Here is a 16262-nt window from a genome sequence, read left to right on the forward strand (position 1 = left end):
AAGGCTGAAATAAGCATAGTGTCTTCATGGGTCAATGAGGGAACTTGCCTGTTTAAAATGAGAGATTTTATTAGGAAATAAAGTTGAAGTCAACTTATAGGAGGTCTTAAAATAGAGCAGAGGCATTCTAATTTGAAGCAGAGGAAAATGTAATCATTAATTTCTTTTGAGTTAGATGAGTACCATGGTGAAATAGATGTAAGAAAAATTAGTATTGCTAAAGGATGGAATAGGAAGAATATAAGATAGGTCAAAGGGGAGGAGTTGTTCCTGATCTGTTACAGTAATCCAGATGTGAAATGATGTAACCATATTTTGAGCACTTCTCATTCATTTATTTATTCATTAACTGAAGTACCTGTTGAATTTCTGTCACATGTCAGGCTTTGTGCTGGGGATATAATGGTTATTTAAAAAGGAATAAAATTAAAGAGTTATGTGGCATGAAGTATATAATAATGGGAAATAAATTAAAATTTAAAATCCCACTTAATAGGATTTTAGAAGTAAGTAGACATATTTGAGAGAAGAAGATTTGCACTAAAAACAGAATCAAATACACATGAGCAGTAAAATAATGGATGGGTCAGACTACCATTAAATGATGTATACAAGAGCTACAAAAAAAAAAAAAAAAGAAAAAAAAGCTGGGTATTTTGCATTAGCCTAATATGATTTGCACACACTTAGAAGGAAACCCACTAGCATTAGGATTGTTGTCAAGAAAGGACAGCAGAGTTATTAAACAACAACCCTTGTTTTATGGCCTTGGTAATTCTAGGAGATGATGCAGGCATAAACCTAATTTGGCCAGGAAAGTCAGCAGCACTAATCTCAACACAGGGAATCAAATGAAGAAACAAAGAATGAGTTTTTGTTTTAATATGAAATTGTAAATTTAATAATGCACATTTGAAAATCCTGGCACACCTTAAGCCTTAAGCCTGTTGTTTTTCCCATTGACCTGATTGCTATTCATGTAAATAAATTTGTACTAGCAGATTCACATTGCTTTGCTGCCTCTTCTATGACTGTTTTTCATATAAGGACTGTTCTTAAAATGAAGTGGCATTTGTTACTTTGGAATTGCTTGTGAATTGAATTTGGATTATAGCCATTATGACAAACTACTGCTGTAACCTATTTATTATGGCTGCCAAGGTGTTTGTGAGTGTTGGGGAGAGGTGGACGCGGGTTGGGTCTGTTCTCATGGAATATAGTGGATAAGACAGATATTGATATAATAATTATACAATTAATGTAGAATTATAGCCATGTTAAAGGCTATAAAGAATAAATACATGAAATTTGAGAGTTTATAATGGGTATTGCTGAGGCTGTGATACTTGAGTTGATATTTAAAGAATGAGTAGGAGGTTATTAAATGAAGAAGGATAAAGCATTAAACTAAGATTGATGGCAAAGCATGTAAATGTAAATATTTGGATAATTTTGAAACAATAGGATAGAACTGGAAATACAGATTTGGGAGTTTTAAGCATAGAGTTAAGAACTGAAGCCATTATAGATGAATAATCCAAAGAAGAGTATAAAGATGGGTAGAGTTAAAGAAAAAGCTTTGATAAGAGCCCATAGTTGGGTAGCCATGGTGAGAGGGAAAGAAGTAGGAGCCAAAATCAAAGAGGCAGGTAGGAGAGATGGGAGAACTAGAAGAGAGTAGTGTCTTGTAAGTCAGGATTGCAGAGAATTTTAATGGGACCAAATATGGAAAAGAGAGAGAGAGAAAAGAAGGGGGAATAAAGCTTAGAAAAGACCATTAGATTTGGAGCAAGAATTTTTGTTGATTATCTGAGAAAGCAGTTAAATGTAATAGGGATAGCAGTTGAGTTGAAAAAGTCAATGAGGAAAGGAGTGAAAAGGAATTGTAGGTAGGAAATGTGGTTTCCGTTGGATACATTTAACAGTAATTGAAAAGGAATACAGTGCCATTAGAATGGACAGCAGGTTTAAATAATTTCTTCAGATTCTGATTTGTCTGTATGGAGCAGGAGGAGAAGGTTCCTAATAGTAGGTAAGGAGAGATTTTTACGGGCGTACTTTCCTAGAAAATGATTTATTAGGATAAATATTTAACTGAGTCCAGGTTCTGTAATTTTCAAATGGAGCACTATATTTCATTGGGAGGATTTAGAAGGAAGAATAAAATTTGTTTAAAACACTGCAGTAGATGGAACATCATCTTTATTGCTTTCCAGAAGAGATTTTGGAATGGGATAGGTGGTAGTGATTTTGGTAGACTTCAAATATATTTTTGTGAGAGTAATTAGTATATGCAAAGATGTGAATTTAAATGCAAATAAATTGAGTTTCATGTCTCAGTACGTTGGTGTTTCCAGGTTTCCACAAATTTTTGTAAGAAAATATACTGTTAAATTGAAGTGAACCAACTCTTTAGACCTACCAAATTTTCTTGACAGACATAGCAATGTAATGCCAGCAAGACTAAATGATAAGCCTTCATATTCATTCTCTCATGCTTTCCTTAAAAGGGTAATATATTATAATCAAGTATAAGAATAAAGCTGCTAAATCTCTTATGTCATCAAACTTTACATTAACTTTTGCTAACTAATGAGCAACATTATATTACATTATAATAAAATTGGTTATGCATATATGATCTGAGATACTTAAGCAAGAAAAAATTTCTGAAAGTTTCTTTTTCATTTTAATAATCTGTGAAACAATTTAGGTTGTGGTAAATTGAAGCAATTATTTAGATCGTTTAGTATTAAAAACATTTCACCAGAAATATACCAATAATTAAGGCAATTTGTTTAAATTATTTTTTCTCCACTTTTTTTAAATAAAAAAAAATTTTTTTTATTGGGGAACAGTGTGTTTCTCCAGGGCCCACCAGCTCCAAATAGCTGTCCTTCAATCTAATTGTGGAGGGTGCAACTCAGCTCCAAGTCCAGTGGCCATTTTCAATTTTGGTTGAGGGGGGTACAGCCCACCATCACAATCGGGAATTGAACCTGCAACCTTATTGTTGAGAGCTCCATCCGGCTGTAACGGACTGAGCCTTCTGGCCGCCTCTCCCCTCTTTATTTCACTTTGTATAATCAAAGTCTAAGAACATAGATTAAAGACAGTATTTTTGGACAGAAAATGTTAATATGCATTTTATTTGAAACAACTTGACTCGCTCTCAAAATGCTTGTTGAATGAAAATGTATTTGAAATCTTACGGCTTTTCATGAAGTTTTGAAAAATACTGAATGCAAAACTGAATTTTGGTGATTGATTCGAGCTGTTTACTGTTCTAAAATTAATATCAATTTTATTCCTATTCCCAAAATTATCTTTTAAACTGTTATGTTACAAGAAGAATGAGTAGTCTTAAAAAAACACTTGTCTTCAAGAAAATGGGAAGTCCCGCACAAGTTCCCTACGCCTCCTTTTAGGGCTCCCTCTCCGACTCCAGGATCCACTTAGGGGGCTTTAAGGTGGTTCCCGCTTGGCCCCGGAAGGAAGGAGTGATTGCTTCAGTCCTGGTCTCGCGGGGACTGGGATCTCGCTCTTCTGCGCGATCTGCCGCTCCACCTTCGGCTTCGCGGACAGGGCGTGGCTGGGCGGGGCCCAGTTCGTTTACGTGGGGCTGGGGCACCTTCAGAGTGGGGGTCTGTTTTCGCGTCTCCGGAGCTCGACCCTGAGCGGAATCTGGGACCCGGGGAAGGAAGGGAGTTTACATTCAGGTCCCAGTATGGCCGTTGAGGTGGATGGGAAAGGGACCTGTATGTGGCGGTTATTCACTGGGCAGGCGGCTCTGCAGGGGCCGGGGCGCTGGCTAGCCCTGTTCTCGGAGTACGACCGGAGGTCGTGTTCTGGGGGCTTCCGGGCCCGTGGTCTCGTTCTCAGCCACAGTTCCGCGCGAAGCAGTGGGCGTCGCCGCGTGGTTGGAGTGCTGGGGTGGACTCGGGTTGGGGGAAGCTTGTAGGCTCTGAGAGTGTTGGTTCTAGAGCGAACTTCCTGCCTCAAAACGCGCGGGAAGAGTCCTTCCTTGAATCTGTGGTTAACCAGCGATACGAAGCTCGCCTCAGGCGTATTTTGTAAAGTGACTTGGCCGTCCTTTAAGAGAAAACCTCCACTTTTGGATTCTTGGTGGTAAATTCGGAAGTGTAAAATCGCACTGTACCTTTAGGTTTTACCTCGCTGTTGGTGAAGGACTTTCTGTGGGAACCTTGTTACTCGTAGTAGTACACACGCCCAGAAAGGACATATTCAGAGAGATTTATTATAAAGGGTGTATCTTTTTGAGAAATCTGGATGTCTGTGGACTCCAGAATGTTCAATGACTTATTGTAATGTCACATATAAACATTATGAAGCCTCCCCCAGAAATTTGTCACGTTCAACAAGTATTTATTAAAGTGCCTACTAGGTCAATGCCCGGTACTAGGCTGAAGGGGTCTCTTCCTTCAAATTAATGTGGTTCTCTGCTCACATTTTCCTGTAATAAAGCTATATTAACAAGGTTGTTAGTGAATAAATACTGTTTTGCATAAGACCTCAGAAAATCCCTACTTAAAAATGTTTTTTCTTTTTTTAACGTAGTATCCAAGATGAATGACAGCCTATTTGTCAGTTTGGACAGACTTTTGCTAGAATTTGGTACGTATAAAATGAAAATAAAGAAATAGGTAACTTTGTATTATCGTTTGGTATTTTCATAATGAAGGGAAGCCACAAAAAATTATTTATTTTAGTTTTCCAGTATGAGCAAGATATACGTACTAAAGAAGATATGATTCAACGAATTAATAGTAAGTATTTTTGCATGAAGACATTTTAATTTTTAATTCTATATGGCATATAAGGTAATATGCAGTTGCCTGTTTAGGTAACTTATAGTTGACATTACAACTTTTGTGCCAGTTTTATTTAGTGACTAATAATGAGGTATTTACCCTAACTACAGTTTTTTAACAATAAAATTCTGTATTCAGCATTTAATTTGTGTTGAAGAATTTTGCTATAAGCTGAAATGACAATTAAGTGAAGTTGAAAATTTATTTTTCTCAAATAACACAGGTTATTTCAAACATTTGAGTGAATTTATCTTTTTTAGAAATCACCAAAAGTCAGGGGACAGGATTGGTGGATGCCATATTTTCAGGAATAATAATACTGAAAAATAATGTTATGAGTGAAATGGCAAAGCAAATTGCATAAAGGTAGTATTTTAAGATTCTACATAAGAGGTATCAAAAGAAAATTGAACTGTTAATTTCTTAGTTTTTAAAAGGTAGAATTTGGTTATCTTTTCTGCAACAAAAAATAGAATATTGATTTGTTTTAATCTTTTTTTTTTTTTTTGAATTCTCACAAAAACATTTATAATTGATGAAACTAGAAACATCAAATTTCTACCAACGAATTATTGGATAAACAAAATGGAGTATATGTATTTATAAATTCAAATACTTTATGATACAGCAACGAATCAACTTTAGCAAAATTCAACGACATAGGTGAATGTCAGGAATATAATCTTTTAAAAGGAAGAGAAAGTTACAAAAGAATATATACAATGTGATTCCATTATAAAAATAGATGTTTAAAAACCAGAAAAACTAAACAGTATATGGATGAGGGCATATGAGATTGAACAATTTTAAAAAGTGAATGAATACAGAATTCAGGATAATGGTTACTGCTGCAAGGATGGGGAGAGTGATAGACTTAAGCAAAGTTATACAAAGGACTTCAAAGGAACTGGTAACAGTCTATTTCTTAAGTTGGTATACAGATGTTCCTTTATTTTATTTTATATGTGTATTATAAATGTCATTTTTATTTCAAATATTATTAAACCATTTTAAAATCAAATCAAAGTAATTATAGTATTTCTTCCTTAGGAAATATATAAGGAATACATATAACTTGTCTTACATTTAAAGACATTTTGAATAAGCTTAAGTGTGTTTTAATCTTTTTAAGAAACTATATTTGTATCTTGTATTAGTCACTAGTAACAAGTGAGTGAGTTGAAGGTGCATTTAATAATTGACATAGAATTGAATAGAAATTTCACATTTGTCAAAAACAAATCTCTTGTTAATATCATATATTAGTAAATATTTACATGAACTCATAGCATCATAAGATGCCATTGATCTTAGATATCACTTAATCTAGCCCTCTTACGTTAAAGGGGACATTTATGTCTCTTTAAACCCAAACCCAAATCCTTGGCTTCTGGGTCTAGGAGCAAGTCTTGTCCTGGTTCTGTGCTTTTCAGTATAGGGCCCTTTCCATTGCCTCATTTCCACTCCGAGACTCTATTCTTGGACTCTCTTCTTTGTAGGTAAGTTGCTATACCTCTTTTTCCTACTGATTTGTTTATTGTAATTTATTTCAACCTTAAGAAAATAAATATTTCCTCTTTCCAGAAAGCTTTGAAGATATTAAACAAAACAAAGCAACTATTAGTAAGATACATGAAACTATAAATACAACAGATGAGGAAATTGGTCATTACTGTAAACATAGTAAGGAGATCAAAGACAACTGTAGTAAGTGAGTATTTGAAAGAAAAGAACTTTCAATAATTGTCACTAAATTCTTTTATTCAAGGTTTCTGAGGTTATAGTTGAAGACTGCTGTTTTAAAGTAATATTTTATATTAGCACAAGGATGAATTAAATAAGTCTTAAATTGCCTGTTACATGCCACTATAAAAAGGGATCACAGGAGATTCAAAAGAAAAATAGGAATGCTATAAGATCCCTCTAATTCAGATCCAGTTAGTATAAATACAGACTTTTGACTAATCTAGGCTCAGTATATAAAATTCCTATTACGTAAATAAATTTGAAGTAGTTTCCATTTTTGAATTTTCAAGACCTTATTTTGTCTAGTGGAATCTAGCCTAAAATTAGTAGCTTTTCAAAATAAAAGTATTCAATATGTTAAGAATTCTTTCAACATGGCTTCAGGTTGTGGATTGTAGTAGTTAAATCCATAATAAAACATACATTTTTAAACAAAGACTTATTAGTGGAACTTTATTGTATATTACAAATACTTACAAAAGTTAAACATATTAGTTTTCTGTGTTTAATTTTATATAGACCATTGTCTTGTATTAAGTACTATACTTGAGAACCATACTTGTTTTAAAATATTTTGTTGTTCAAAATTTTAACAAGCCTTTTTTGTTTTTATCCCATTACGTTTTTTATACTAGTTTTTAATTTTTGTAAAAGTAACACATACTTATAAAAATTCAGAAACTATACAAACGTATGGAGTGAAAAGTTTTTCCCTGCCTGTATTTCCACCTCCACCTTGTTCTCTTCCTTATAGTGATCACTTCTAAGAGTTGTGAGCATCCTTTCAGACCTTTTAAATAAATATTTAACATCATTATTACATATATTTATGTATACAACTATCTATATATGTATGTTTTTACAAAAATGGGATCATACCATACTTATTCTTCAACTTGTTTTTTAATTTAACAATATGCTATGTAAATGGTACTATACATGTAATGATTATGTATAGATTTCATTCTTTTTTTAACAGCTCCATAGTATTTTATAATATTGATGTATCCTAAGTTATTTAATCATTCTCCTATTAATAGACATTTATTTCCAGTTTTCCCCTGTTATAAGCCATATATACCGGTATCCTTCCACATTTATAGACCTATTGCTATAGAATGAACTCCAAGAAGTGAATTTGGTAGAACCAAGAGTATGCACATTTAAACATTTGATAGACAATGCCAAACTGCTCTCCAAAAAGATTATCCTAATTTATACTCTCATCAGCAATGTATGAGAGTTTCTACTTCCTTACACCCTAGCCAACACTGGAATTAGCAATGTTTAAATTTCTTTGGCAGTCAGATCAATAAAAAAGTATATATTGTTGAACTTATTCTTTTATTTAGCTTTTATTATAGTAAGTTTTATTATAGTAGGTTTTACCAGTGGTTTCCTTCAACTAGCTGCAATGGGTACTGGAAGAGTATTGATAGTTTCCGCTTGGTACCAGCTGTGTCCAAGATGTACTGTACTTTATACAAACTTACGCTCTGCTGAATTCTGAGGACAGTTAGTAGGATCTGTTGATTTTAATACCATTAACACCTGTAGTTTGTGATTTCAGCTTGCTGGTTTAGAAATTTAATTGTGAAATATGAATTCATGAAAGTACTGGAAGAAAATAGGGAACTGTATAATCTTTGAGAGAAGAAGGCCTTTGTAAATATGTCACCAAAGGTAGAAATCACATAGGAAACTATGGATAAATATGACTACATGCAAACTAAAAAGAAAAACACCCCAAAATGATATAAAAGGCAAAAGGATAAGGTAGTGAAAATTTCAAATAAGGGTTAATTTTTTAAAATATAAAGTACTTGAGGAAATTAATAAGAGAAAACAAAAGCCCCATTTGAAAAGTGAGTAGAGAAGGTAAACAGGTAAATACAAAATGAAGAAATACATGTTTAATGGACATGTGAACAGATGCTCGATCTTAGTAATCAAAGATACCCAAATTAAATCAATAATGAAATGCTATTTTTTTTTAACTTTAAGTTTTGTATAAATTTAAAGAAAGATAATACCGAGCGTTGGCCAAGGAATAAGGAAATTACCTCTCATAGACTATAGGAAACTGCACTGGTATAAATCTTTTGGATATGTCAGTATACTTTTTAAAAAGCTTTAAAAAGAAGCACGACTTTTGATTAAATGGTTCCATTTCTGAGAATTTTTCATAAGGAAATAGGCATTCTCTCAAAAGATGTAAGTATAACGGTGTTTATTTCAGCCTTTTTTGTGATAGGAAAACATTGAAAACAACTCTAATGTTCAATTACTTAACGAACTTTGGTATATTCATATAAATGAATAGTAGACAGCCAATAAAATTATGATATAAGTGTATGTGTATGATATGGAAAGATGTTAACAGTATATTACAAATTGAACAAAGCAATAAAACATTCATATGTGAATCCAATTTAGTAAATGTATATGAGTATTTATATATAGAAAAATGTCTAGAACTATGTACATCAAAAGATCTACAGTGAGTCTTTTCATTGAACATGTATTTATTATGCAGTTTTTAAAATACTTAGAAAGTATATATGTATAACCTTTGACCTTATGGTTACATCCATTTGGGAGAATATTTTCTAAGGAAATTATTAAAAATTCAGACAAATATTTAAGTACAAGTTCCGTTTACAATAGAGAAATTTTGATTAAGCAAAAATGGCCAACAATATGGGAATGGTTAGATAAATTATGGAATATGATATACCGTATTTCCCCCAAAATAAGACCTAGCCAGACCATCAACTCTAATGCATCTTTTGGAGCAAAAATTAATATAAAATTATTTTAATATAAGACTGGGTCTTTTATAACATATAATATGTAATATAAATATAATACTGGGTCTTATATTAATTTTTGCTCCAAAAGATGCTTTAGAGTTGATGGTCCGGCTAGGTCTTATTTTTGGGGAAACACGCTATTTATTAAAACGTTTACAATGAATTCCTAGTGACAATGAAAATGTGTATAATTTAACAATAAGTGATAAAGGAGGATACATTTTTATATGTGAATATAATCTCAAAGATGTTAAAATGTATACTTAAAGTCTGGAAACAATTTATTAATAGTTATTTTTCAAGGTTGAGACTATGAATGATAGTTATTTTCTTACATATACTTTTCTGTGCTTCCATGTAGGCTTTTTGAATCTGAAAAAAATAAAAAAGATTAAAAAAGACCTAGAGGAAATACTTGAACAGCACTTAGAATGGAAGCTGCCACGGTGTATGCTAATTTTAGATTTTTCACATTGATAACGTTTTTTGAGTCATGTAATGAAACAAAGTGTATAATGCGAATATTTTATTCTTACCATCTGATTTCATAATTCATTTTGGACTAGTTTATATCCTTATAGTTCAGGAAGGTATAACAACCTGACTTTCTAAGTTTTGGAGGAAGAAAAAGTCTTTCTTTAGCTCTGTCCTAGCTCTTTGAATGCTTACTCCAAAAGACTTTCTCAGCCAAGATCTTAGAATTATGATGAGAAAGAAAGCCTGATGTTGCAGCCTTGCTGAGTATATTCTAGAAATGTCATGGCAATACACAGTCCAGCCATGTCACATTTTCTTCTTCCTTAGTCATGGTTCCAAAATAGGTGGTATGTAAAAATTAACAAATATTGATATTTGAGCATACGTATGATTGATTGTATGAAGGGTGGTAGTGGTGGTTGGTGATGGGAGATGGGAATATTTTTCTTTATGTTAGCTTGTTTTCTCCAGGAAGAGAAAGATTTGCGTATCTTTAAATGGTTGCATTCACTTTTATTATCTCTTAAAATTTGTTTATCATTCTGAGATGCTAATTGTAATTTTTTTCCATAGCTGGAAGCCAACATGTGATGTTTTTCATAAACATGAAGACTATATGCAAGAACAATTTGCTATTTATCAAGAAACTATTGAAAAAGACAAGTACAGTATATATATTAATTTAAGCTTATCAATTCTATAAATTAGTATTAATAGGATATGCTTTGTAAAAATGTCATTGAATTGTTACAGGCAAACATCTGGGGTAATATCTGTAGATTTAGCTTATGAACAATTTGGAGTACAGGTTTCCCCTGCTACCCCAAAATTGAGCATTCTTATGAAACCTTCGTAAGCTGAAATGATATAAAACGAAGAAGCAGTTACCATTGCTTTATATAATGGAAACATTTTTGAGCATTCACAGACCTAAAAAGTAACCTATCAAATCACAAAAATAACACACAAAACCTAAAATAACACTAACATATAGTAAAAAAGGGAATGCACAAAATAAATCGAGATAAAGCATTGATGCTTACAGACAGTTCAAGGTTATGGCGGATTGATGTTTGATACTGAACATAGTTCAGCTTGGCAGTGCCACCCTTGCTGCTGGGGTGCAGTGCTGCCTTTACAACAGCTGGCTGTAAAACACACTAAACGTTGTTTTTGCTTTTTGCCTTTTTTCGTAAAATTGAAAATCCTCTTTGGATTTCTTTTGGTGAGCGAAAACAGGTACTGATGTAGGTCTTTCATAAAAGTGAAGTGATGGGATGCGAACTTTCAAAAAGTGGGGGATACCTATATTGACTTTTGAAGGATATTTTATATCAAACTTCTGTTTTTCAGAGTGCTAACTTAGTGGGTTGTTGAATTCTGATAGATAAATACCAATATTTGTGTGGGTTTATTTTATGTGTAAAATCACCTGGTCTTGGGGACTAAATGTAATTAGTGAATATAATAAAACAAAGCATTATAAAATTGAAAAAGCATTATAATTTCACTTAATTTAAAAAATTGAAATGGTTTTATTTTTAGCATAATTGGATGAGAGCAATATATTTTTATTTTTTACATTTTTACTAGTTTTTCTTCAGCTTCATTGAGATATAATTGACATATGACATTATTTAAGTTTGAGGTGTGCAACATGATGGTTTGATACATATATATATTGTGAAAGGATTACCACAGTAAGTTTAGGTAACACATCTGTCACCTCACATAACTATTTGTTTTTAGTAGTGAGAACATTGACGATTTACTCTCTTAGCAACTTTCAAGTATATAATACAGTATTGTTATATTCACCATGCTGTATATTAGATCTTCAGAACTTAATTCACCCTATAACTGTAAGTTTGTACCATTTGACCAACATCTCCCCATTTCCTTCACCTGCCAGCCCCTATCAACCACCATTCTACTCTCTGTTTCTATGAGTTCGGTTTCTTTCAGATTTTATGTATGAGATGTGATCAAAAGATAGGGTGAATGTTTAAATAAAAATATTTTTATTTAAATTAAAAAAAAAATCCATCCAGTTTCATTCTTTTACATGTGGATATCCAGTTTTCCTAGCACCATTAGTTAAAGAGCGTTCTTTCCCTATTGAGTATTCTTGGCTCCTTTTCCAAATAGTAGTTGACTATATATGCATGGTTTTATTTCTGGCCTCTTGATTCTGTTCTTTGGTGTATTTGTTTTTATGCCAGTACCACACTGTTTTGATTACTATATCTTTGTAGCATAGTTTGAAATCAGGAAGTATCATGCTTCCAGCTGTTTTTATTTCTTGAGATTGATTGGCTATTTGGGGTCTTTTACGGTTCCATACAGATTTTAGGATTGTTTTTCCATTTCTGTGAAAAACGCCATTGGAATTTTGATAGAGATTGTATTGAATCTATAGACGGCTTTGGGTAGCATGGATATTTATAGCAGTATTAATTCTTCTGATTCATGAGCACAGGATATTTTCCATTTATTTGTGTCTTCTTCAATTTCATCAAGTGTCTTACAGTTTTTAGTGGACAGATCTTTAACCTCTTTGGTTAAATTTATTCCTAAATATTTTAATTGTTTTTGATGCTATTATAAATGGGATTGTTTTCTTTTTCAGATCATTTATTGTTAGTGTATAGAAATGCAACCGGGTTTTGTATGTTAATTTTGTATCCTGAAACGTCACTGAATTTCTTGATTAGTTCTAACAGTTGTTTTGGTGAAGTCATAGAGTTTTCTATATATAAGGTGATGTCATTTGCAAACAGAGACCGTTTTACTTTTTTTTTTTTTCCCCTCTTTGGATGCCTTTATTTTTTTTTCTTGCCTAATTGTTCTATCTAAGACTTCCAGTACTTTGCTGAATATGAGTGGTGAGAGTGGCACCTTTGTCTTGTTCTTGATTTTAGAGGAAAAGGTTTAGCTTTTCACCACCGAGTATGATGTCAGTTGTGGGCTTGTCAGATATGGCTTTTATTATGTTGAGATATATTCCTTTTTTACCCAGTTTGTTGAGAGTTTTAATCATGAAAAGTTGTTGAATTTTGCCATATGCCTTTTATGTATCTATTGAGAGGATCATATGATTTTAAAGCTTTATTCTATTAATGTGGTGTATCATTTTTATTGATCTGTGTATGTCGAACCATCTTTGTATCCCAGGGATAAATCCCACTTAGTCATGTTGTGTGATCCTTTTAATATGCTGTTGAATTTAGTTTGGTAGTATTTTTGGGGGATTTTTGTATCTAGAGTCATCAGGGATATTGGCTTGTAATTTCCTATTCTTGTAGTGTAACTTATCTGGCTTTAGTCACAGGGTAATGATGGCCCTATAAAATGAGTTTGAGAGTGTTCTCTCTTCTGTTTTTTGGAAGAGTTTGAGAAGTGTTGGTATTAATTCTTCTTTAAATGTTTAATACAACTCATCAGTGAAACCATCTGGTCTTAGGCTTTTCTTCATTGGGAGGTTTTTGATTACTGCTTCAGTCTCCTTAGGAGTAATTAATCTGTTCAGATTTTCTATTTCTTCATGCTTCAGTCTTGGTAGATTGTATGTTTCTAGAAATTTATCCATTTCTTCTAGGTTATCTAATTTGTTGTCCTATAGTTATTCATAGTAGCTTGTTAAAATCCTTTGTATTTCTGTGTTGTCAGTTGTAATGTCTCCTTTTTTATTTACAATTTTGTTTAAGTCCTCTCTTTTTTCTAGCTATAAGTTTGTAAATCTTAAAACCATTCTAGCTAAAGGTTTGTAAATTTTGTCTTTTTTTAAAAAACGATTTTTTTGTTCTGTTTAATTTTTTCTATCATCTTTCTTGTCTCTATTTCATTAATTTCTGCTCTAATCATTATTTTCTTCTACTAGCATTGGACTTAGATTTTTTTTAATTCCTTGAGGTATAAAGTTAGGATTTTAAATTTGAGATCCGTCTTTTTCTTAATGTTGGCATTTATTGCTATATATTTCCGTCTTAGAACTTCTTTTGCCACATCCCGTAAGTTTTTCGTTTGTCTCAAAATACTTTTAATTTCTGTTTTAATTTCTTCTTGGACCTGAAATATCCAGGAGTGTGTTGTTTAATTTCCATGAATTTGTGAATTTTTCCATTTTCCTCCTGCTATTGCTTTCTAATTTTATGTAGTTGTGGCCAGAAAAGATACTTGATGTAATTGCAATCTTCCTAAATTTGTTAAGGATTTCTTGGTGGCCAAACATATGATCCTGGAGAATATTCCATGTGCTTGAGAAGAATTTCTATTCTGGTGGTGTTACATGGAATTTCCTGTTTATGTCTATTAGGTACATTTGGTCTATATTGTATTCAGGTCTGCTAGTTCCTTATTAATTTCTATCTGGATGATCTTTCCTATGTTGAAAGTGAGGTATTGAAGTGCTCTACTATTATTGTATTGCTCGCTATTTCTTCCTTCAGTTTTGTTAATAGTTGCTTTAAATATTTAGGTGCTCCAGTGTTAGGTGCATATTTATATGTTTACAATTGTTATATTCTCTTGGTGAATTGATTTTTTTGTTATTACATAATGACCATTGTCACTTATGACTGATTTTGACTGAAAGTCTATTATGTAAGTATAACCACTTCTGATCTGTTTTGGTCACCATTTGCATGGAATATCTTTTTTTATCCCTTCATTTTCAGCCTATGTGTGTCCTTAAAGCTAAAATGAGTTTCTTGTAGGCAGCATATTGTTAGATCTTTGTTTTTAATTCCATTCAGCTATTCGCTGTCTTTTGAATTGAGTCTATTTACTTTAAAATATTATTAGGTAAAGACTTAACTATTGCCATATTATTGTTTTCTGAATTCTTTTTACTTTGTTTCTTCCTCTCTTCCTGTCTACCTTTGAGATTTATTTTTTGTAGTAGTATGTAGTAGTATGCTTTAATTCTTTTCTATTTATCTTTTGTGTATCTGTGATAGTTTTGTGTGCGTGTGTGTGTGTGTGTACTGTGAGGCTTACATAAAACATCTTAAAGATATAACAGACTATTTGTAGCTAGTAACTTACCATCAATTGCATACAAAAGCTACACTTTTACTTCTCCCCTCACATTTTATGCTATTGATATTATGCTTTACATCTTTTTATATTGTGTATCCATTGACAAATTATTGTAGCTGTAGTTATTTTTAATATATTTTAACTTGTACACTAGAGATAAAAGTAGTTTACACAGTATTATTACAGTATTGCGATATTCTGAATTTGACTATGTTCACCTTTACCATTGAATTTTATATTTTTATATGTTTTCATGTTGATACTTAGTGTTCTTTCATTTCGGTTTGAAAAATCACTTTAATATTTCTTGTACGGCAGGTCTAGTGGTAATGAACTCCCTTATCTTTTGTCTGAGAATACCCTTATCTTGCCTTCATGGCTGAACGACAGTTTTTCTGTCTGGGTATAGTATTCTTGGTTGGTAGTTGTTTTTTTTTTTTTTTTTTTCCCTTTCAGCACTTAGTATGATCCCATTCCTCCTGGTTTACAAGATTTTGGCAGAGCTATCTGCTGATGATGTTACAGAGGTTCCCTTGTGGTGATGAGTTGTTTTTCTCTTGATGCTTTTAAAATTCTCTTTGTTTTTGACTTTTAATATTTTGATTATAATGTGTCTTTGAGGAATCTTCTTTGAGTTGATCTTGCTTGGGGTCCTTTGCACTTCATGAACATGGATGTTCATCTCTTTCCCAAGATTTGGGACATTTTCAGATATTATTTCTTTAAATAAGCTTTCTGCCTCTTTCTCTCCTCTTTCTGCAACTCCCCTATAGTGAATATTCATTTGTTTGGCAGTGTTCCATAATTTGTGTAGGCTTTCTTCATTTTTTCCATTTGAAAACAATTTTTGTTGTTCTAACTAGCTAATTTTAAATGAACTATGTTCGAGTTTGCTGCGTCTTTCTTTGCATGCACAAGTCTGTTAATGCTTTCTATTGAATTTTTCAGTTCTGTAATGTTTCCGTCAGCTCCAGGATTTGTTTTGTTCTTTTCAATGGTTTCTGTTTCTTTATTAAACCTCTTATTTTTGTTCATGCATTGTTTTCCTGATTTCATTTAGTTGTCTTACGTTTTCTTGCATTTTACTGAATTTCCTTAAGATGATTAATTTGAATTCTTTGTAAGGCAAAATGTAGATCTCCGTTTCTTTGGAGTAAGTTACTGAAGCTTTATTACTTTTCTTTGGTGATGTCATGTTTGCCTGATTCTTTGTGATCTCTGTAGCCTTGCATTGGTGTTTGCATGACCAAATACCTCTTCCAGTCTTTACAGACTGGTTTTGAAAGGTAAAGGCTTTCTCCAGTTGGTTTCCTGAGCTGAAAGGATTACCTCTAGAATTGCAGTTGTATTGTGT

At 32.4% G+C, this 16262-nt stretch overlaps 1 protein-coding gene across 1 annotated transcript in view; it reads left to right on the plus strand.

The window, feature by feature from the left end:
- The first annotated feature begins 4611 nt into the window (after positions 1 to 4611).
- Positions 4612 to 16262, plus strand: part of LG03H14orf39 (linkage group 03 C14orf39 homolog) — a 44435-nt gene continuing 32784 nt past the window's right edge. Inside the window, exons 1-3 of the mRNA XM_074329229.1 lie at positions 4612 to 4787; positions 6417 to 6543; positions 10442 to 10531. Of these exons, the coding sequence (XP_074185330.1) occupies positions 4697 to 4787; positions 6417 to 6543; positions 10442 to 10531 (308 nt within the window). The 5' untranslated portion in view covers positions 4612 to 4696. The remainder of the gene's footprint in view (positions 4788 to 6416; positions 6544 to 10441; positions 10532 to 16262) is intronic.

The sequence above is a fragment of the Rhinolophus sinicus genome, linkage group LG03 (genome assembly GCF_036562045.2).
Source record: "Rhinolophus sinicus isolate RSC01 linkage group LG03, ASM3656204v1, whole genome shotgun sequence".
Taxonomy (NCBI): domain Eukaryota; kingdom Metazoa; phylum Chordata; class Mammalia; order Chiroptera; family Rhinolophidae; genus Rhinolophus; species Rhinolophus sinicus.